Source organism: Oncorhynchus kisutch, linkage group LG1, assembly GCF_002021735.2.
Source record: "Oncorhynchus kisutch isolate 150728-3 linkage group LG1, Okis_V2, whole genome shotgun sequence".
NCBI lineage: Eukaryota > Metazoa > Chordata > Actinopteri > Salmoniformes > Salmonidae > Oncorhynchus > Oncorhynchus kisutch.
Genome location: NC_034174.2, coordinates 58,980,656 through 59,003,799, shown reverse-complemented (window position 1 = coordinate 59,003,799; position 23,144 = coordinate 58,980,656). Strand labels below are relative to the sequence as shown.

At 40.9% G+C, this 23,144-nt stretch overlaps 3 protein-coding genes across 3 annotated transcripts; 1 reads left to right on the top strand and 2 right to left on the bottom strand.

The window, feature by feature from the left end:
• Positions 1 to 571: 571 nt before the first annotated feature.
• Positions 572 to 10,989, bottom strand: LOC109890523 (gastrula zinc finger protein XlCGF57.1-like). Its single transcript, XM_020482449.2, has 2 exons — positions 10,434 to 10,989; positions 572 to 2,493 (listed from the first exon to the last, which is right to left on the bottom strand). The coding sequence occupies exons 1-2, from the start codon at positions 10,717 to 10,719 to the stop codon at positions 899 to 901; spliced, it is 1,881 nt and encodes a 626-aa protein (XP_020338038.1). The 5' UTR covers positions 10,720 to 10,989; the 3' UTR covers positions 572 to 898.
• A 1,475-nt stretch (positions 10,990 to 12,464) lies between these two features.
• On the top strand, positions 12,465 to 16,564 carry rbbp9 (retinoblastoma binding protein 9). The gene is made up of 5 exons (XM_020482461.2): positions 12,465 to 12,862; positions 14,564 to 14,606; positions 14,702 to 14,807; positions 14,910 to 14,995; positions 15,965 to 16,564. Exons 1-5 carry the CDS (start codon positions 12,767 to 12,769, stop codon positions 16,186 to 16,188), a joined length of 555 nt encoding a protein of 184 aa, XP_020338050.1. The 5' UTR covers positions 12,465 to 12,766; the 3' UTR covers positions 16,189 to 16,564.
• Positions 16,565 to 17,696: 1,132 nt separating this feature from the next.
• polr3f (polymerase (RNA) III (DNA directed) polypeptide F) lies at positions 17,697 to 23,090 on the bottom strand. The gene is made up of 9 exons (XM_020482471.2): positions 22,905 to 23,090; positions 22,340 to 22,457; positions 22,118 to 22,185; positions 21,942 to 22,009; positions 21,478 to 21,590; positions 21,156 to 21,299; positions 20,678 to 20,785; positions 20,089 to 20,280; positions 17,697 to 17,914 (listed from the first exon to the last, which is right to left on the bottom strand). Exons 1-9 carry the CDS (start codon positions 22,958 to 22,960, stop codon positions 17,837 to 17,839), a joined length of 945 nt encoding a protein of 314 aa, XP_020338060.1. The 5' UTR covers positions 22,961 to 23,090; the 3' UTR covers positions 17,697 to 17,836.
• Between the last annotated feature and the right edge of the window lie 54 nt (positions 23,091 to 23,144).

Sequence of the window (23,144 nt, the reverse complement as noted above, 5' to 3'; positions counted from 1 at the left end):
AAAACCGCCATAAAAAAGCCAGACTATGGTTTGCAACTGCACATTGGGACAAAGATCGTATTTTTGGAGAAAAGTCCTCTCGTCTGATGAAACAACAACAGAACTATTTGGCCATAATGACCATCGTTATGTTTGGAGGGAAAAGGGGGAGGCTTGCAAGCCGAAGAACACCATCCCAACCGTGAAGCACGGGGGAGGCAGCATCATGTTGTGGGGGTGCTTTGCTGCAGGAGGGACTGGCCCACTTCACAAAATAGATAGCAGAACTGAAAAAGCGTGTGCGCGCAAGGAGGCCTACAAACCTGACTCAGTTACACCAGCACTGTCAGGAGGAATTGGCCAAAATTCACCCAAATTATTGTGTGAAGCTTGTGGAAGGTTACCCGAAATCTTTGACCCAAGTTAAACAATTTAAAGGCAATGTTACCAAATACTAATTGAGTGTATGTAAACTTCTGACCCACTGGGAATGTGATTAAATAAATAAAAGCTGAAATAAAATCACTATTATTATTCTGACATTTCACATTCTTAAAATAAAAGTGGTGATCCTAACTGACCTAAAACAGGGAATTTTTAGGATTAAATGTCAGGAATTGTGAAATACTGAGTTTAAATGTATTTGGCTAAGGTATATGTAAACTTCCGACTTCAACTGTACATATACAGTTTATTACCCAATGTTCAATATATTGTAACTCTTAAAGGCTGACAAGTTTTGAGAGGGCTGGCACCTTGTTAACCCTGCATTAGATCACACCGATGAAGGCCACAATGATGCACTTTAAGAAAGCTTAAGGTAGGAAAACTCCCACCAGTCACAGCAAGGCACGGCTTCTCTCCTATGTGTGTCCGCTGGTCTACCATCAACTTGCTTGAGCTAACAAAAGTGGGAAGGTTACCCACAAGTGTTGCATTTTCTCTTGTGTTCAGCCAGGCTTCTTGACTGGGTGAATCTCTTCCCACATTGATCACAACAATAAGGCTTTTCTCCAGTGTGCGTTCGCTGATGTGATTTCAGCTGCTGAGATTGAGCAAATCCCTTCCCGCAGTCAGAGCAGTGGTAAGGCTTCTCTCCTGTGTGTGTTCTCTTGTGCTTAACCAGGGTTCCTGACTGAGTGAATCTCTTCCCACAATGATCACAACCATAAGGCTTCTCTCCGGTGTGTATTCGTTGGTGAACTATTAAATCTTTAGAAGAAGTACAGCTCATCCCACAGTCTAAGCAGTGGTAAGGCTTTTCTCCAGTGTGTATTCGCTTATGTTTTACCAGGGTTCCTGACTGAGTGAATCTCTTCCCACAGTCAGAACAGTGATATGGCTTCTCTCCCGTGTGTGTTCTCTGGTGTATGGTCAGGGTTTTTGAGAAAGTAAAGCACATCCCACAGTCAGAGCAGTAGTAATTCTTCTCTCCTGTGTGTGTTCTCTGGTGCCTGTTAAGGTTGCTTGCCTGAGTAAAACTCATCCCACAGTCAGAGCAGTGGTAAGGCTTCTCTCCGGTGTGTGTTCTTTGGTGCAATTTTAAATGCGCCAACCTAACAAAACCATTCCCACATTCAGAGCAATGGAAAGGCCTCTCTCCAGTGTGGGTTTGCTTGTGTTTAGCCAGGGATCCTGAATGAACAAATCTCTTCCCACATTCATCACAGCCATAAGGCTTCTCTCCTGTATGTATTCTCTGATGTGCTGCCAAGTGGCTTGAGTTAGTAAAGCTCATCCCGCAGTCTGAGCAGTGGTAAGGCTTCTCCCCTGTGTGTATTCTCTTGTGTATGACCTGATGTGCTGACTGAGTGAATGTCTTTCCACATTGATCACAAATAAAAGGTTTCTCTGCTCTGTGTATTCTCTGGTGTACCATCAATCCATCTAATCTAGCAAAACTCTTCCCACAGTCAGAGCAGCTGTAAGGTTTATCTCCTGTGTGTTTTCGCTGGTGATTTTTTAATTCCCCAGAAGTAGTAAAATTCATTCCACAATCTGAGCAGTGGTGAAGCTTCTGCCCTGAGTGTCTCCGCTGATGTGATTTCAGGTTGCTTGGCTGATTAAAACTCTTTCCACAGATGGAGCAGTGGTAAGGTTTCTCTCCAGTGTGTATTCGCTGATGGTTTATCAGGGAGTTGAATGTAGTAAAACTCTTCCCACATTGATCACATCTGTAAGACTTCTTTCCTGTGTGTGCCAGTTGGTGTCTTTTCAAATTACCTGACAGCGCAAACTTCATCCCACAGTCAGAGCAGTGGTAAGGTTTTGCACCTGTGTGTACTCTCTGGTGCAATTGTAATGACTGTGAAGTTGAAAAGCTCTTTCCACACTGAGAGCAGTGGTAAAACTTTTCTCCTGTGTGTATACTCTTATGCCTTTTCAGGTCCACTAAACAAGGAAAACTATTTCCGCAGTGGGAGCATTGATGTGGTCTAGCAGATTTGGGCTTCTCTGCTTCTGGTTCTTCTGTTGGACTCTTCCCACTCTCAGAGCGAGAGTCTGGTCTCTCTCCTGCCAAAGACAAACAAACAGAGTATTCAGTTAAACAGCGAGACCTGAATGAAACCTCCACATGATAGATCCGTCTTCCAATTAGGTTCAAGCCAAATCAGATCCCTCAATAACCTGTCGTTTCAGAACATTTAGGTTAATTTTTTTTATGTTTTACTTGGTGGCCATCAACACCATTGAGATTTCAAAAACAAATGTAGAGCTTCAAATCTAAATCGTTCTCTAATGAAATGTCATGTATTTAGGCTGAGCAGAAATGGATATTGATAACTACAATATTTAAATCAATAGCATAAGACGCATTTGATCCATTGTTAATATTTTGTTGGTAGCCCTCTTTGGTGGTATAGGCTAAACATCTTATTTTTATGTTTTTATTTAAACTTTATTTAACTAGGCAAGTCAGTTAAGAACAAATTCTTATTTACAATGACGGCCTACCAAAAGGCCTCCTGCAGGGATGGGGGCTGGGATTAAAAACAAAACTAAATTAAATAAAAATATAGGACAAAGCACGCATCATGACAAGAGAGACAACACTACATAAAGAGAGACCTAAGACGACAACATAGCATGGCAGCAACACATGACAACACAGCATGGTAGCAACACAACATGACAACAACATGGTAGCGTCGTGTCTTTCGTATCATTATATGTGAAGACTTACTTTATCAAATCAATTTTATGTGATTATCATTACCTGATTAAACTAATCATGTACATGTTTTTAAACGAGGAAGTCAGGGCACAATGGAAAATGTTAAGATTACAAAGCTATAATTTTCCAAATATAACTCTTCAGATATTATAATATCTGATCAATTAGTCTTCTATTAATTCATTATTATTATGACCTTCGTCAGTCTCATCTAATCATAAATTGTTGGTTATCTGCACGAACTGCTATGAATCATCCATACACCAATTGGCTCAATTAATTATTTACCAACTAACTAAATAATCAAAGAAATACATAAACAAATAACAAAGATATTGGTTACTAACAATGATAGGAAGGAGAACCTAGTGGGCTAAACCGATATGAGTGCTTGGTGGACAAGAAGAAAGGGGTGGGAATGACAAAGAGCGGGAAAGACAAATGGATTCTTTACACAGTCTGTAATTATATACATTGAAATGCTAATCCTCATTCAAGAATAATTGCAAGTATATATTTACAGTTGAAGTCGGAAGTTTACATACACCTTAGCCAAATACATTTAAAAACTCAGTATTTCACAAATCCTGACATCCTGATTTTAAGAATGTGAAATGTCAGAATAATAATAGAGAGAATGATTTATTTCAGCTTTTATTTCTTTCATCACATTTCCAGTGGGTCAGAAGTTTACATACACTCAATTAGTATTTGGTAGCATTGCCTTTAAATTGTTTAACTTGGGTCAAACGTTTCAGGTAGCCTTCCACAAGCTTCCCACAATAATGTGGATGAATTTCGGACCATTCCTCCTGACAGAGCTGGTGTAACTTAGTCAGGTTTGTAGGCCTCCTTGCTCGCACACGCTTTTTCAGTTCTGCCCACAAATTTTATATAGGATTGAAGTTAGGGCTTTGTGATGGCCACTCCAATACCTTGACTTTGTTGTCCTTAAGCCATTTTGCCACAACTTTGGAAGTATGCTTGGGGTCATTGTCCATTTGGAAGTACCATTTGCGACCAAGCTTTAACTTCCCTACTGATGTCTTGAGATGTTGCTTCAATATATCCACATAATTTTCCTCCCTCATGATGCCATCTATTTTGTGAAGTGCACCAGTCCCTCCTGCAGCAAAGCACCCCCACAACATGATGCTGCCACCTCCGTGCTTCACGGTTGGGATGGTGTTCTTCGGCTTGCAAGCCTCCCCCTTTTTCCTCCAAACATAACAATGGTCATTATGGCCAAACAGTTCTATTTTTGTTTCATCAGACCAGAGAACATTTCTCCAAAAAGTACAATGTTTGTCCCCATGTGCAGTTGCAAACCGTAGTCTGGCTTTATTATGGCGGTTTTGGAGGAGTGGCTTCTTCCTTGCTGAGCGGCCTTTCAGCTTATGTCGATGTAGGCCTCGTTTTACAGTGGATATAGATACTTGTGTACCTGTTTCCTCCAGCATCTTCACAAGGTCCTTTGCTGTTGTTCTGGGATTGATTTGCACTTTCGCACCAAAGTACGTTAATCTCTAGGAGACAGAACGCGTCTCCTTCCTGAGGGGTATGACAGCTGCGTTGTCCCATGGTGTTTATACTTGCATTTGTACATATAAACGTGGTACATTCATGCATTTGGAAATTGCTCACTAGGATGAACCAGACTTGTGGAGGTCTACAAATATTATCTGAGGTCTTAGTTGATTTCTTTTGATTTTCCCCATGATGTCAGGCAAAGAGGCACTGAGTTTGAAGGTAGGCCTTGAAATACATCCACAGATACACCTCCAATTAACTCAAATTATATCAATTAGCCTATCAGAAGCTTCTAAAGCCATGACATCATTTTCTGGAATTTTCCAAGCTGTTTAAAGGCACAGTCAACTTAGTGTATGTAAACTTCTGACCCACTGGAATTGTGATACAGTGAATTATAAGTGAAATAATCTGTCTGTAAACAATTGTTGGAAAATTTACTTGTGTCATGCACGAGGTAGATGTCCTGACCGACTTGCCAAAACTATTGTTTGTTAATTAACCAGAAATTTGTGGAGTGGTTGAAAAATGAGTTTTAATGACTCCAACCTAAGTGTAGGTAAACTTCCGACTTCAACTGTACGCCGTATGTCATTGTTGTCTTCTCTGTTGGAATCCGGTTAGTCTGCTGGAGAGTTCAGAGTCTCTCTGGTTGCGTTTCCCCGAAGATCAAATTATTTTGTGGTTAGAATGAATACTTCAGAGTACCATTCAGAAATGTCCTCATAGAATAGATGTTTCGGCGGTTGTCTGTATTCTCGTCCTCGGTTTACGTAATTTCTTTCTAAGATTTTCTCTTATTCTGTAGGGATCGATAGTCTCAGAGTTTAACCATTTCCAGCCGTGTAGCCAATGCTCCACGTGGATTCGTCTTGCCCTTTGGTAGAGTTGTAGTGTCAACCACTTCACACACCAGCATCACCCGGCATGTTTTGGTCTCAGAAATTCAACCATTTGCAACCTCAGCTCATGCTGGGGTTTGCTTCGTCTTAAGTGAATTTCATCAGGAGTGGGTTTTATATGTAACGGTAGAAAAGGGCAGTCCATGACGCCAAATGTGATGTCTGGGCTCACGGGGGTGTGGCCACTGACAAGTTCATCTTTATATGAAACTCCATACTCTCATTTAGACAGTTAATATCACATTACATCTTTTCACAAATAGTTTCATGCTTACGCACATACTTTTCACAATATTTAGATATAAACCTGACAGCTGGGAAATGTACACTTCGAGAGATACTGTTATGTGTGTTTCCTGTACTTCATGAGATCACCAAATGAAACACACTCGTCACAACTGTCCCTTAAGTGTCCACGGACTATTCCTACATTCTCATAAACAGAATTTTTATTTTTTATTCTCTCATTTTGTGGATTTAGGAGTCTCCAAGTGAAGTCCATCATTCTCGCTCTGTGCTCCCAATTTCTGCATGAGGGGGGGGGGGAATTTATGACCGGAGATAACAGAACCTGGATGTAAGAGAGAGAGTGAGGAGGAGGGGGGACGTTCTACACCCAGAAAGGGCCACGTCATGACAGTAGCAACTAGAGGTCGACCGATTATGATTTTTCAACGCTGATATCGATTATTGGAGGGCCAAAAAAAACTATACCGATTAATCGGACTATTTTTTAATTTTATTTATTCGTAATAATGACAATTACAACAATACTGAATGAACACTTATTTTAACTTAATACATCAATAAAATCAATTTAGCCTCAACTAAATAATGAATCATGTTCAATTTGGTTTAAATAATGCAAAAACTAAGTGTTGGAGAAGAAAGTAAAAGTACAATATGTGCTATGTAAGAAAGCTAACGTTTAAGTTCCTTGCTCAGAATATGAGAACATATGAAAGCTGGTGGTTCCTTTTAACATGAGTCTTCAATATTCCCAGGTAAGAAGTTTTAGGTTGTAGTTATTATAGGACTATTTCCCTCTATACCATTTGTATTTCATTAACCTTTGACTATTGGATGTTCTTATAGGCACTTTAGTATTGCCAGTGTAACAGTATAGCTTCCACCCTCTCCTCGCTCCTCCCTGGGCTTGAACCAGGAACACAACAACAACAGCCACCCTCGAAGCAGCGTTACCTATGCAGAGCAAGGGGAACAACCACTCCAAGGCTCAGAGCAAGTGACGATCAACCATGTGTAGTTAACTAGTGATTATGATTGACTGATTGTTTTTTATAAAGATAAGTTTAACTAGCTAGCAACTTACCTTGGCTTACTGCATTCGCGTAACAGGCAGTCTCCTTGTGGAGTGCAACGAGAGAGAGGCAGGTCGTTACTGCGTTGGACTAGTTAACTGTAAGGTTGCAAGATTGGAATCCCCCGAGCTGACAAGGTGAAAATCTGTCGTTCTGCCCCTGAACAAGGCAGTTAACCCACTGTTCCTAGGCCGTCATTGAAAAGAAGAATGTGTTCTTAACTGACTTGCCTATTTCAATAAAGGTGTAAAAAAAAAGAGGCAAAATCGGTGTCCAAAAATAAATTTCTGATTGTTACGAAAACTTGAAATCGGCCCTAATTAATCGGCCATTCCAATTCATCGGTTGACCTCTAGTAGCAACACAACACGGCAGCAGCACAACATGGGGTACAAACATTGTTGGGCACAGACAACAGCACAAAGGGCAAGAAGGTAGAGACAACAATACATCACGCAAAGCTGCCACAACTGTCAGTAAGTGTGTCCATGATTATGTCCTTGAATGAAGAGATTGAGATAAAACTGTCAAGTTTGAGTGTTTGTTGCAGCACGTTCAGGTCGCAAGCTGCAGCGAACTAAAAAGACAAGCGACTAAGGGATGCGTGTGCTTTGGGGACTTTTAACAGAATGTGACTGGCAGAACGGGTGTTGTATGTGGAGGATGAGGGCTGAAGTAGATATCTCAGATAGGGGGGAGTGAGGCCTAAGAGGGTTTAATAAATAAGCATCAACCAGTGGGTCTTGCGACGGGTATACAGAGATGACCAGTTCACAGAAGCGTATAGAGTACAGTGATATATCCTATAAGAGGCATTGGTGGCAAATCTGATGGCCGAATGGTAAAGAACATCTAGCCGCTCGAGAGCACCCTAACCTGCCGATCTATAAATGATGTCTCCGTAAACTAGCATGGGTAGGATGGTCATCTGAATCAGGGTTAGTTTGGCAGCTGGGGTGATTACGATAGAGGAAACCAAGCCTGCAGGTTTTCTAGCCTGCAGCTTTGATATGTGCTGAGAGAAGGACAGTGTACCATCAGCCATACTCCCAAGTACTTGTATGAGGTGACTACCTCAAGCTCTAAACCTTCAGTGGTAGTAATCACACCTTTGGGGAGAGGGGCATTCTTCTTACCAAACCCCATTACCTTTGTTTTAGAGGTATTCAGAACAAGGGCAGAGAAAGCTTGTTGGATACTAAGAAAGCTTTGTTGTAGAGCATTTAACACAAAATCCGGGGGTGGCCAGTTGAGTATAAGGCTGTATCATCTGTATATAAATGGATGAGAGCGGTTCCTACTGCCTGAGCTATGTTGTTGATGTAAATTAAGAAGAGCGTGGGGCCTAGGATCGAGCCTTGGGGTACACCCTTGTGACAGGCAGTGGCTGAGTCAGCAGATGTTCTGGGTTGATACACTCTTTGAGAGAGGTCATTAGCATACCAGAGACACCAATACTCCTTAGCCAGCCCACAAGAATGGAATGGTCTACCGTATCAAAAGCTTTGGCCAAGTCAATAAAAATAGCAGCACAACATTTCTTAGAATCAAGGGCAATGGTGACATCATTGAGGACCATTAAGATTGCAGTGACACATCCATAACCTGAGTGGAAACCAGTTGGCATACCAGCGAGAATACTACAGACATCAAGAAAGCCAGTCAGTTGATTATTGACAAGTTTTTCCAACACGTTTGATAAACAGGGCAAAATAGAAATAGGCCTATAACAGTTAGGATCAGCTTGGTCTCCCGCTTTAAATAAAGGACTAACCATGGCTGCCTTGCAAGCAATGTGAACCTCCCCAGAGAGGAGAGACAGGTTAAAAAGGTCAGAGATAGGCTTGGTGATTATAGTGGCAGCAACCTTAAAGAAGAAAGTTTAATATGACCCAGATGTTTTTTTAGGGTCAAGTTTAAGGAGCCCCTTTTGCACCTCGGACTCAGTAACCGTCTTCAGGGAGAAACGTTGAAGCGGGGCAGGGGAAAAAAAGGGAGGAGCATCGGGGCTTGTCGCACTAGAAGGGGTGGGAGATTAAGAAATGTTGGACGGGCAAGGAGGCATGGCTGAGTCAAATAGGAATCCTAATTTAATGAAGTGGTGATTAAAGAGCTCAGCCATGTGCTTCTTGTCAGTAACAACCACATCAACTTTCAGGGACATGGGCAGCTGTGAGGAGGGTTTATTCTCCAGGTCTAACTGTTTTCCAGAATTTCTTGGGGTTAAACCCAGAAAGAGAACTGCTCCTTAAAGTAACTCACTTTGGCCTTCCAGATAGCCTGAGTGCACGTATTTCTCATTTGTCTGAACGAGAGCCAGTCAGCCTGAGTTTCCGTTTGCAGAGCCTTTTGCCAAATGCAATTCTTGAGGTGGAGTAACTCGGCAAGACTACGGTCGAACAAGGGGCTGATCCTGTTTTTAATTCTCATTTTCTTTATGAGGATGTGTTTGTTAACAAGATCACTGAAGATATCAAAAAAGAAGGTCCAAGCTTCTTCGACAGAGGGGATCAGGCTGATTCTATACTAATTTACAGAGGCCAGGTATTGAAGGAAGACTTGCTTTAGGACTTTGTCAGGTGGTTTAAGCATGTCCCAGTTTAGGTCACCTAGCAGGACAAATTCAGACTTAGTTTAAGGGGCCAGAAGAGAGATTAGAGCAGGTAGGGTACAGGCCGGTGCTGATGGAGGACGATAACACCCGCAACAGTCAACAATGAGCTATTTGAAAGTTTAATGCTTAAAACCTGCAAATCAAATTGTTTGGGGACAGACTTGGTGGAGACAAGCGAGCACTCTAGGTGATCCTGGGTAAAGATTGCCATTTCCTACCTTTGGAAGATCTGTCTTGCAGAAAAAGGTTATAGCCAGAAAGGTTAACATCAGTATTCAAAACACTCTTTCTTAACCACGTCTCAGTAATGACCAACACATCTGGTTTGGAGCTGTGAACCCACACTTCCAATTGATACATTTTAGGTAATAAGCTTCTAGTGTTAATGTGCAGAAAACCCATGCTTTCACGAGAGCAGAAATCAGTGAAACAGATATCAGTGAAACAGATATCAGAGCACAAGTCAGAATTGGGATAGCAACAGTAGATGGGCCAGGGTGTACATGCACAGTAATACAATCAAGGCATGGCAGAGGACAGGGAGAGCTCTGCAGTGTTGATTTATGGCATTTGAATGTGCATTAAAATAATATTATACAGCAATTTCATCAGATAACATGAATCCAAAGCTGGCAAGTGGTGGTTAGAATAGGATGGGAGGCTAAACGTCTGTGTAACCAATTTAGAGTCCCGAGTGTGGGAACAAACAGTCTGTCCCACTGTAGGGTAAACAAGAAAGTGCATTGTCAACAAAGTATGTGGAGTCATGAGGCAAATAGCAAAATGCACACGTGTGGATTTAACAATCCCTACAGTACTGAACAACATATTCAAGTGTATAACTTCAGTGGGATGCCACTTTAAAATCACACATCAGTTTAAGACTCTCCCCGTTTTAAGACTGTACTCACTGGTGTTAAGATTTCCAGTCTCCTCTTTGTCACCCTCCTCCTCTTCTTCTTTCAATGAGACAGTCATCTCACCCGCCTCCTCTTTCACGCCAACCACTGCATCCTCCTCATTCTCTTCCTCCTCTTTCACTCTGAAAGCGTCTTCCTCTTCTTTCATTGTAAAGTCTTCAAAAAATGTTTTTACTGTGACAGCCTCCTCTTCCTTCTCCTTTTTCACGAGAGCGTCTGTCTCTGTCCAGTAGACATCCTCTTCTTTAGCAGGGGGGAAGTAGCTCAGTGAGCTCATGTTCGGGGATGTTAGCTAACTATCTAGCTATCATTAGCAACTAGGCTAGTGCTAATCTAATTTGAAGATAACCTATGTCTGCCAGCTTGCTGATTAATATGAACATATGAAATCACGAGGTAATTACTAGATATGATAAAAGTGTATTTAAAACACACCGCGACTAGTATACCAAAATGGTCTAAAAAGCTGAAATGTTTCGGCAATGTCGGATAGATATGGGATCTGTTGTTGTATTCGAAACAGCCAAAATAACAGTGCAGTCCACTACAAGACACACATCGCCATCTGCTGACTGGAGTGCATAACGCAGTTGAGGAAAATCGTTTTATTTTCAGACAGAAAAGTATATTGCTTTCAAATACTTATTTTTCTAAGATTAATATGACAATATGAAGCATACTCCGTACATATAGGCAAATATGCAAGTGTTGATTATTGCAAATTCGATGGTACACTGAACAAGGCAGTTAACCCACTGTTCCTAGGCTGTCATTGAAAATAAGAATTTGTTCTTAATTAATTGACTTGCCTAGTTAAATAAAACTAATACAGTCCAAAAATCAAGTCCAAATGTGACACAAACAATTAGCAACTAAACTTCCATAGGAATAGCTGACTTACAGCACTTTGTTAGTTTATTTGAACCTATACCAATGTATTCTGGATCTACTGTATGTCTACCATAATGTATGGTTGAAATATTTGGTCATTTGTGATGGAATTATATAATTATTTTGTAATTTGATGGAAAGAGGTCTTATCTTTGTCTCTGTGCCATTATTGCGTCTGTGACGGCATGGGCAGCGCCATTGAGTCTCCATTTTAAAGGCCCAGTGCAGACAAAAATGTGAATTTCCAATGTTTTATATACAGTTCAACACTATGAGGTTGGAATAATACTGTGACATTGTAAAAATAAGGATAATGCCCGTTTAGTGGGAGAGCTGTTTGAAAAGACAACCTAAAATGTATGTCCGTTTTGGTGGGATTAGTTAATAGACCAATATGAAAGAGTTCCAAACCTCTCTGCCAATAACAGCTGGGTTTCAGTTTCCCCCTCCTCACTCAGACCACTCCCAGAGAGTCCTAGAAAAAATATTTGCTTGAGAAATTGCTCTTTGCTAAGAAGTTGTTTCTTTTGGACCATTTTATTTGAAAACACTCACAGTACGGTACTTAATTGTTGCCTAGAAATGATTGGATATTGAAATAAAAACGGCTGCATTGGCCCATTTTCTTCTTATTTTGTGTTTGAAAAAAAGTGTAAAGCTAATATTGGTGATTTAAGGTCACCTGCAGTGCTGGAGTCCTGAACCAAGTCTTGTGTGGCATTCATTTATTGTGTCCACAAGATGGCGTTGATATAGTTTACATCCATTTACAAACCATAGCACACCATTTGAAGATTAAGACGATGCTCGGATCAATGGCCGGTCGCTCCCAACCAGTTGACTACTTCAAAATGAAGGGGTTCGATTAAATCCCCAGACCGTTGATTGCATTGGTTCCGGAACCGGGCTGTCTCCCAGGCGTGAGCCAGGTTCCCCATTTTGTCCGACGGCGAAGTCGGGCCAAAACAAAAGTGACGAAGGTTAAGCGTGTGGAGTAATGCAACAGTAATCGTTTTATCTGCCTTCCCAATGAAAACTAGTTTAAAAATGATAACATATATTTTATGGAAAAGATATGTTGTATGTTTCTGAACGATGCACCATGCTGCCTTGTTGACAACATGACCGCACAGATTACTGTTCAATTTGAGAAGGGTGCTCCTCCCTCACTGCTTTTGTCCGTTCAGTTCACGGGCCATAGCCTGGTGCACTTAGTCGAACTCCTTCAATGGTTGAAGCCCTCAATGGCCATGTACATGCTAAAACTGGTTGAGTCCTCTAATAGTTCTATGGCCTATCTGGAGCACAACCATTTGCTGCGCAAAATTGACTCACTCGAACATGCACTGATGAAAGTCATATGACTACTCACAGTCAGCATTGTTTAGGGAAGTGTATTCAACATCGACAGAAGACAACGTGGATAAGAGAAAATGCCACTGACGAAAGCGATAATTGTGCCAGGAAATGGAGCTGGAGATGTAGAGCGGTCCAATTGGTATGGATGGGCCAAAAAACAGATAAATAAGGTGCGCACTGTTAAAGTATGCGGAAGTCTAAGAGCTTGCGTCCGCATGCTCCCAATACGGGATGTGCGTTCTGTGGCTCCTATGATTTTGACAACTGTTTCATGTATTGGTTACTCGGCTTGTTACATACATTTTGGACTTTTAGAGTAATGATATGTATACATCAAGAAGAATTTAACTTTTCAATGCCTCATGAACTTTAAACTGTAGGAACCACTTGTTTTACTTTTGCCAGAAGATACCTGACCCTACCTTTACACTGGGCTCATGGGCGTCGGAACGCAATCATGGTTACATTAAGACAGCAGTGTGCTAGTGCGAGATATGGTACATGGAGAAGATCTACTTATATTTTCCTGAAAAACTGCCTTTTTCATCCTCATGCTAGCCAGCAGTAGCTACAACAGCAATTATGAAATGGCAAGGTGGCTTTGTCTATGGGAGTTGGGATTAAAACATTTATAATAATGAAATTCACACATGCATATTAATACACACCAAATAATGAATTATTATATTCAGTGACAGATTACCACAAATGCCTTTATTTCTCACATCACATTATAAACTAGCCTAGATTCCTCAGATATCACATTATAAGCTAGCTCCAAACAGGGCCCTGCATTTTGGATGGAGGATATCCTCCTTGCATGGTTCTAATTGACAAGTGCAATGCATGGAAGAGATATGGTCTATGATTGTTCTGGAAAATATTCCATAGAAACTTCATTTGGAGGAAGAATGTTTGATATGCTTTTTACATTTGTATCCCAAATCATTTCTGAGAATGATATATATATATATATATTTATTTATTTGTTTCATCTTTATTTAACCAGGTAGGCTAGTTGAGAACAAGTTCTCATTTGCAACTGCGACCTGGCCAAGATAAAGCATAGCAATTCGACACATATAACAACACAGAGTTACACCATATGATGGAAGAGTATGATGGAGTATGTCTAGATTTTGAAATAAAATGTTTCAAATGAATTTATTCAACATAAAAAATGTTAATGTCTCAAAAGTACCCTTTTTGATTTTGTACATTTTTAGACATTGTTTAAAACAATATACTTTACAAGTACATCACATTTCCAGTGGGTGCTCTGCTACTTATGAAGTAATGACACATTGAAGGGGAAATGAATTCAAAGGGAACTTCCTGGTGATTTGCTTAAATATGATAGGTCATTAACCAATGTCAATTTCTATGTATAAAATGGGTCATATCTTTAAAAGTAGCAAAGCACCCACTCTGGAAATGTGACGTGTTTGAAGAGTATATTGTTTCAAACTAAAAAATAAGCTATATCAACAAGGGTACTTTTGAGATATTCATATTAATGTTTCCAATGTTGAATATATTGTGAACAATTGCGTTTCAGAATTACGACATACTCCATATTTTAAAGCACACTATAAGGAATATAATGAAACCAAGATGTCTGTATCATGTGCAGTTCACGGATCGTAGGGTCTCATGAGAGGTATAGGTCATGCTTTTCTCAAAAATTGTGTGTGATGCAAATGTAAAAAATCATAACATCCTTCCAACCACAGAAGTTTCTATGTGAGAATTGCAATAACAATCTGAAATACCAAACATTTTTTGGGCTATCCTAGCATGGAATCGCCCATTTTCAACCTTTACTTACTGATACTTAATTTGGTATTAATAGTTAACTTGCTGTCCTGTAGATTCCAGATGTGACCTGCCTGTTGAGCAACATGCCTGACCCAGGTATGTAGAATGAAGTTCAGTATTTAAACCCCTTCATTTTGGGCCTCCAATGTCATTACTGTGAGGTGCTCGTACTGTATTCTGTCTTTTTCTAGTGACAGCCAGAGAGAGCATATGGTTGCCATTCATACAGGAGGAGCTCCAATGTGATGAGGAGACTGTCATCATTGGCCACAGCTCTGGGGCAGCTGCAGCCATGAGGTAGGATAGTGATGACAAAGAATTTGAGGATATTCCTCATGCAAACTCTTTTTTTTTTGTTTGTTGGAAAGTTACTCTACCTAACTTTGTGGTACCATGCAGGTATGCAGAAACACACAACGTGTTTGGCCTCATTCTGGTGGGTGCCTATACTTCTGACCTGGGAGATGAGAATGAGAGAGAGAGTGGTGAGTTTACAGATTTCTTACCAGTGTCACTTCCAATTAACTATGACAGCCACTTTTCTAATTGGATTTGGGTTGGATTAAATATTTGCATTGGGTATTTCAAAACTTAGATTCTGATCATTTGGTGTGTAGTGATGAAAATCTGGATAATTTTGATCTCACTAGAAGGGTAGATTTAGAAAGGTGAAAGGCATTACAATAGTGGAATTTCAGAGAAATAATAAAAGTTTCATTAAATATTTCCATTATGTTAAATTGACTGCAGTATAGGTATGTGGGCAGTTGTTGTATTGAGCAGTGTCAAATACAAGCATGTACTTACAAGTGATAAGAGAAGCAAGCTCCATAATGTATATGAATATCTTTATTCATGTAGTTTAGTCATCTGTAGTAACATTGCCTGTCAAGTACATGGCAAGGTGAAGACCTATTCAAAGCACTGAAAATACAGATTCTGTGAGGTCCAACCATTTTCTGGCTCCAAATCAACCAGGTTGATCTGATCCTGGAAAGCAAAATAGGGAGTTACAGAATCCAGATCATTCTGATTCTGAAAAACTGGGCCCAGGTGTTTAGACTAGCCTAGTGTTCATTTCTGAATTGGGATACAAGAGCGCCACAGAAAAGCTGCAGTCAAGTGTCCCTAAATCCAGTTTAATGTAAATGACCACTCGTTTATCCATCCCCCACAAGTCACTGAAACAGTGGCTGCATCCCAGTATGCCTATATTGCATTCTGGATGTACAGATTATCATATCGTAAAGTAATTGGTTTAATGTACAACTCCATTTCCTCATTTGTAGAGATATGAGACCAATCAGATCTGTATCCGATCCCTGCAAATGTGGAAGTAGTGCTTGACATTGCAGAGACCCCATCAATATAATTTAATGATCTGATAGTATGTGACTGCAATGTAGGCAGCTTGGAACACACCGTTATGTCTCCCGGTGCATCTCTTCACTCAGGATATTTTAGCCGGCCATGGGAGTGGGAGCAAATGAGAAGAAACGTTGGGCACATCGTTCAGTTTGGCTCCACGGATGACCCCTTCCTGCCTTGGGAGGAGCAGCAAGCTGTGGCCGAGGGCCTGGGCGCGGTGCTGCACAAGTACACAGACCGAGGACACTTCCAGAACACACAATTCCCTGAGCTCATTGACGCAGTGCGAAAGCTGAGGGCAGCTGCTTAAAAAGCAGCAGAGTTGTCCGCCATTGGAATATGACACGCAATGAGGACTATAGCCCAATTACGAATATCTGTTCAGTTGCTCCCTTCCCTCTGTGTCCCTCTGGGGAATCCTCATGTGGACCCTTATGATTACGATATGATGGAGATTCCAATTTATCAAGTGTAGTTCACAATGTCATCAATGTGCTCATCTTTTGCTCCATTACTTTGAGTGCTCTTCGGAAGACTCGCCAGTTTTGTTCACCTGTGTTTCCAGCAATTTGTTGAAAGAGTTCAGCATATATTAAGATTCACCCACAAATGCACATTTTACTGACAGCTGTGAGTTTCCATCAAACTGGCTTCTTGCAAATAAAATGCTGTGAGAAAAGACAGAAGTAATATGTGTTTCCATCCCTTAACTATGTTGATGGTTTTGGCACAAAAAGCCTGCGACAAACTGTGGTCTTGGTGCTTGCCCTCAAACAGAATTTACAGACAAACATTAGGGTAATCGCCTGCACAGGCTAACATTGAACTCCGGTATAAAAACACATGCTATTGGGACCCATCAATCCAACATTGCCAAACAGGAATTAAACTGATTACAGGGATCTAGTGTACCCAAATTATCTACATCATACCACTCATTTTCTTCAATCAGATTGAGATCTACCTAAGACCTTCAGACATGAACATACCAGTCAGCCTTACTAGATCCCTGATAGCATACCCCTCTACCCTTTTTCCAATCACCGAGCCAAAACCCCTCTGAGATACTTCATATTCCCAACAATCTTCCAAGATTACAAGTGTGGGATTGTCTGAAGCACTGTAAGCAAGGGCTTTGTAGCAAAGTCATAACGCTCAGTGTATTTAAGAGTTGCCTCGAGTGATCTGTTCTTGCAGACACATTTTGATTGCAAATACATTACACTGACAGCTTTAGTTTGGCTGAGAGTTTCCGTTTAATGGGGTGGAGACTTTGCTAGTGGCTTTTCTCTTACATCTCTCCCCAGAATCTAATCGAGCATCTGACACAATTACTCAAGATTTTGCAGATAATTACAACTTTTACCTGCAATTGTGATTTAGTTTGAATTAAATGCCCTATAGTTGCTATATATAGTGTCTACTAAATTACTGACTTCCCCTTTGAAGCTAAGGCTCATCATCAACATGATTTAGCAATCTGATATCTACATAACTGCAATGTAGGCAGCTGTATGATTGCTATTGCTACAGGTAATATTCACATTGGCACAAGGGGGTTAAAAACGTGTCTGACAAAAAGCTTTAGGCTTTTTTATAATATAACAATGCTGTGTTATATCATGTGTGCTGAAGAAGTTAAACAATTTCTATGTTTATTTCCAGAGCAAAAGGAATGCTTTTGCAAAACTTGTCCATCTTCAACACTTGAGTGCTAGATAAATAAAGGTTAAATACATTTTTTTTTTTTTAAGAATAGATGAAAATGTAGCCGGCAGGACACAATTGAGCTTGTTACATTCCCAAGGAGAGTAGACGTTCTCAGTCAGTCTTAAAATATTTATTAAGCCCTGTATAAATAAAAATATCTTCAGATGCATCAAAGGTTGCTAGAAAAAAAAAAGTATACATGAAACTTTTTCAGAGGGAAAAAAAACCTAAACATGCCAAGTCACTGATCAAAAGTCCAGCCACTCTGCCATATACACACAGTTAGAGGGGGATATCTCGCCTCCTTCATGACAATCATCAAACACCTAAGAGAAGAAAGAGAGAAATACATTTAGTGGAGATTATGGGCGGCAGGTAGCCTAGTAGAGCGTTGGGCCAGTAAGCGAAAGGTTGCGGGATCGAATCCCCGAGCTGACAAGGTACAAATCTATCATTCTGCCCCTGAACAAGGCAGTTAATCCACTCACTGTTCCCAGATAAGCAGTCATTGTAAATAAGATTTTGTTCTTAACTGACTTGCCTAGTTAAATAAACAAAAGTACTCTCCTGCATCACCATACTTACTTTACCTTTTTCTAGCATTTCCTGCTGGCTATCTGGCTACAGGTGAAGTACTTTGAATAGAAATAGTAAAACATTTAGGATTAAAACTCTGCAGGTCTGCTTTCTTTCTGCCCAGCCCAAGGTCAAAACATGCCTTTCTAGTGTTTGACGAGTGACTGGGCACGCCAATGTCAACACTAGCATACCACTTACGGCCAAACTATACAGGGCATGTGTTTCCGTGTTTTCTACACGTGTCTGAAGCATTCTCAACTGATAAAGTGTCTGGCGCTCTTGATTTGTGCCTCCGTTTGCTGCTTTTGGTGTAGCAAACTATAAACAAGGCTAATGAAGGAAAATGCAACACTAGTGATGTAGTTTCAGTGTTAGTATACACCAGTGGTCACCAACCTTTTCTGAGTCAAGATCACTTTTGCAGTCAAAAAGCAAGCTGAGATCTACCCCTCAGATGTTTTATTTTTACATTAACCTCACACAGTTTTCTAAGAATGAGGTTTGGGCTGTAGGCCTAATACATTATCAAAGCATATTGGCTATATGATTGGCCTGCCAATACTGTTAATCAGACTGTATTATATTTAAAAACTCAAGCTTTGATGACAAAATAGATCAGTTGGTTTAGCACTTGTGAGGCACCATGGAACATGAATTGAAATAGTTTCCTTCTTTTTTTTTTACTGGACTGATGGTACCTGCACCTGATGGTCAACGACATCAAATCACGACGTCAGTGATCTTCAGGTTAAAGTCTGGGCTCAAGAATGTTAATAATAATAAAATGCAGGGCTGTCGATACTTGGCTTCTCATTCATTGCAGCTGCAGCCCGAGCGGAAGTACCGAGAAGCGCGTTTTGTAATAGTGTTGAATAAAAACAGTGACAGTGCTGAATATAAACTTAAACATGAACTCCCTCATAAAAACAGCAGCTCTTTGCTGAATTCATTGACAGTCTCTCTGTGGTCATGGTTTTAAACGTGATTCAATCTTACGTAGGCTAGTAGCCTATTAAACCTGGCTGTGGCCGGTGTCATGGAAGCTCTAGCCACAGTGATTTGAGCTATCCATTTGGGCAGCACAGTAGGTGCACTCAATTTAGTCACAGATTTGCCGGACTGCCGGGTAGACGGAGTTTGTCTCATTGGAACACTTTGCTACCCGGTGCACAGGACCTTTGAATCAAGTGCACCTACCAGCAACAGCTCAACACAATTTTAAAAAAGGAGCGCAAGCCTTTATTGTTCGTTGGCTTTTCTACAGAAATATTTGGCTATCAACTAGGAATGCCGTGAAGATCGACCGGTTGGCGACCACTGGTATACACAGTGTACAAAATATTAGGAACACCGTAATATCAATGCACCCCCCTTGTGCCCTCAGAACAGCCTCAATTCATCTGGGCATGGACTCGACAAGGTATCAAGAGCATTCCACAGAGGCCCATGTTGATTACAATGCTTCCCACAGTTGTGTCAAGTTGGCTGGATGTCTTTTGGGTGGTGGACCCTTCTTGATACACACAGGAAACTGTTGAGCGTGTAAAACCTAGCAGCGTTGTAGTTCTTGACACAAACCGGTGCGCCTGGCACCTATTACCATACCCTGTTCAAAGGCACTTAAATATTTTTGTCTTGCCATTCACCTTCTGAATGGCACACACACAATCCATGTCTCAATTGTCTTAAAAATCCTTCATTAACCTGTCTCCACCCCTTCATTTATACTGATTGAAGTGGATTTATAATAATAATAAGTATCATAGCTTTCACCTGGTCAGTCGGTCACAGAAAGAAGTGTTCCTAATATTTTGTACACTCAGTGTATATCCCCAATGCAATGTTTAATACCAAGTGATATGCTGGTATGGGTATTGAAACGGAGCCACTTGGCTGCTGTTGCCTGTGAAGGGGGGCTCACCGGACAGAGGCCACAGGGCGCTTTGACCAGGCCCGTGGGCTGGATGATGGGGTTGACCCCTCTGTACAGCTTCATCTGGCCGTCCACACTGCCCACAGTGCCCTCCTTGGCCGCGATGATGGTCATCTCCACCTTGCCGTCGTAGATGAGTGTGTTCAGAATAGTCTCAATGTCTTCCATAGACAGGTCCACCTGTACACAAAGTGCAATATTCAGACTTACAACCTCCATAGGAAATACATAGCAACTGTATGCTAAAAAAGTGACAGTTGTTACATTTGACCCCCTCACATTGTACCCTTTTCACATTATTTGTACAGTGTACCAACCATACTTTGTTGGCTCTGATATTTTCTTTTTGCATGGACCTTTCCAGACCGTTTCCTGCAACTATAACCAGTCCAGTACAGACAGTACAGCTCTGTTTGGCCAATAGTGTGAAAATAGTACTAAGTATGGACAAATATGCCCGGTCCTGACCAACCAGTGGAGGATTCCACACTGGTCTTGACAACTTTGGCCGTTACCTGTCAAAACGTGACAAATTTGCAGTCAAAACCAAACAGAATGTAGCCAGCAGCAGTCTCACCTTGCTGATACCGAGTTCACATATATACTTCCACACTTCGTGAGAGGTGGCAAAGGAACTGTTTCTTTGCACCATGGGGTTCTGCTTGCTGTCCCTCGCCACCTCGGCCTAGAGGGTGACAAACAAACCAACATGACCGAAGAAATTATGTCTTAGTAAACTCTTGGTTCCCAGAGAGCCTATAACTAGGAGCCAGAGTCATTTCTGGCTTTGTCAACCAGCCCTGCATTTTGAATTGGAAGAATTGTAGGGTGCAGTCCAAAACAAATGCCCCAGAAGCCGTAAAGTTTTTCTTCATGGCATAATATATTAGATTGAAGCATGCTTCACACTGTTCCCAACGTTGATGTGCTCATATAAAATCAGTGTAATTAGTAGCTTATTTTCAAACATTTGCAGTACAGAACACACCCTTTTAATTTCTGTGACTTGGCCATTGTAAGACATTTGTCCCACTCCCATTCAGTGGACCCCTCACCTTACTCTGAAGGAATTTGAAACACTGCTGATTGAGAACCTCCACAAACTCAGACTCAAAGTCCTGGTCACTGTACCAGGCTCCCCCAGTCACCGAGCGGTCTGGCTGCAGGTTGTATAGCATGTAAACCTTCTTTTTTGACGCCTGGACAAACAACAACAATAACTCATTATAAGGGAGACTAAACAATTATATAGAGTTTGGATAGCATGTCTGCTGATGCATTCATATTATTAAGTGGTGCTTTTCTTGATTCAATTATTTTTAGCTGGTTTTTAAAACGTGCATTTCAGAATATTTTAGTGTTTGAAGCTCGACTCACAGCCACTGATTTCACAGCCTTGATCAGCTTCTTGCTCTCTAGGTTCTTGAGGATCTTGTTGATCTCTGTCAGAGGAAGGTTGCTCTTATATCTAATGTCCCTGCTCCAGATCCCTGTGTAAAAGCAAGAAGACAGTTCATAAATATACAAATGGAAAGAACATTTCACAAAGAAATACACTAACGGAGAATAATGTGGTTGTGGATACTGTGAAGTGTCAAGTGGGAACTGGGTGAGTTGGCCAGGTTTGAATGGACTTGATGGCCCCATCCAAAGACAACACCCATCTCTTACCCCATAGCACTTGGGTAGATCTGAGAGGATTGGATAGATGTAAACAATATGGGGAAAATATCACCTAGCCTAGCTTAAACCTATCCAATTCCGTCTGATCTACCCAAGTAGGCTACCTAAGGGGACAGGGGCTATGGGTTGTCTGGACAGGACCCCTCTGAAATTCCTACCTTTGTTTCCTGCATCCTCAATGACCTGATACACCAGCTTCTCTTGATTGTCGGACCCTTTCATTTTGCTTTGGGACATAATAAAAACACAGTTAGTCACCAATCATCCAAAAATAAAAGTCCTTCCTAAAGGCTTCCTTAAAAAAACATTGTTAAATGACGATGCTGACATTTACCTTGCTGTCTGGGCATCCTTCATGCGGTATAGAAGTCCTGAGCTGTTTCGTAGAAGGTCCAACTGACCCTGTGTGCACAAAATCAAACTTGTTAACAATATTCTTATCCTCAGCATTGCGCTATCAACCAGAACTCTTGAGCCTATTGGCATGACAATTCCATAAGGTGTCGTTAAGAGATCAGAAACGGACTGGCACCACGGCTACACCTGTGCCACTTACCAATGACAGTAGTCTGTTGATGGCCATGGCTCTCTGTTGAGCCTCCAAATGAGGCATGTCATTCTGGATCACCTGGTCTGTTATTCCATGAGGGAACTGTTGACAGAGTGCCTTTATCCTTTATAATAGAGAACATTAACGTTAGTTAGGAACCTAGGTAGTCAGGACATCAGATTTACTATAAATTCAACAATAAATGTCTTACTGATTATTCAGAAATAATGATTGACGTAGCTAGATAGCTAGTAGATTACGAGCATTACAGTAGCTAGCTCATCTATTATACAGTAGTTAGCTAGCTAGCTACATGAATCAAACCGTCATTGTCAAACTTGTGGGTCTAGTTTAGGATTGAAAACATGGCTGAATGAATTGAAACGCCTTATTTTTCAACTTTGTTAAGTTGTATAAGGCATATTTAAAAGTAGCTAATGTTAAGTCCCTTGGTCTACGTCTTGCTAGCTACTATAGTTGGTCAAATGTAGTCCATTTGAGCAAGTGAAAAATAGACAGCTAACTAGGTTGCGAGCTAGCCTATGCTAGGACCTTCTTGACAGCGACAAACCTGTTTTCAATGTCTACAGGATCTGAAGATTCTTTCTTTACTTTCACATCCGCCATCGTAGAGAATTTTAAAATATTGTATGTTTGTTTGTTTGTTTAGTTAGGTAGGTAGCTAGCTAGCAATGCAATTAATCAACATTTGAACATGCGACTTTGGGTCCAAGTCGCATTTGGTTGGCTATATAGAAGGTCGGAAATTGCCTGTAGAAAATACTTTTCACTGTAGTTAAATTAATTTATA

Excerpts from the sequence above, each read along its gene's own strand:
- rbbp9 (XM_020482461.2), top strand. The coding sequence starts at position 12,767 with ATGCCACTGACGAAAGCGATAATTGTGCCAGGAAATGGAGCTGGAGAT. Across the intron at positions 14,808-14,909 it reads GGGGCAGCTGCAGCCATGAG|GTATGCAGAAACACACAACG; the intron begins GTAGGATAGTGA and ends GGTACCATGCAG. Across the intron at positions 14,996-15,964 it reads TGAGAATGAGAGAGAGAGTG|GATATTTTAGCCGGCCATGG; the intron begins GTGAGTTTACAG and ends CTCTTCACTCAG.
- polr3f (XM_020482471.2), bottom strand. The coding sequence starts at position 22,960 with ATGGCGGATGTGAAAGTAAAGAAAGAATCTTCAGATCCTGTAGACATT. Across the intron at positions 22,010-22,117 it reads AAGGATGCCCAGACAGCAAG|CAAAATGAAAGGGTCCGACA; the intron begins GTAAATGTCAGC and ends TATGTCCCAAAG. Across the intron at positions 21,300-21,477 it reads AGGCTGTGAAATCAGTGGCT|GCGTCAAAAAAGAAGGTTTA; the intron begins GTGAGTCGAGCT and ends TTGTTTGTCCAG.
- LOC109890523 (XM_020482449.2), bottom strand. The coding sequence starts at position 10,719 with ATGAGCTCACTGAGCTACTTCCCCCCTGCTAAAGAAGAGGATGTCTAC. Across the intron at positions 2,494-10,433 it reads GACTGGAAATCTTAACACCA|GAGAGAGACCAGACTCTCGC; the intron begins GTGAGTACAGTC and ends TGTCTTTGGCAG.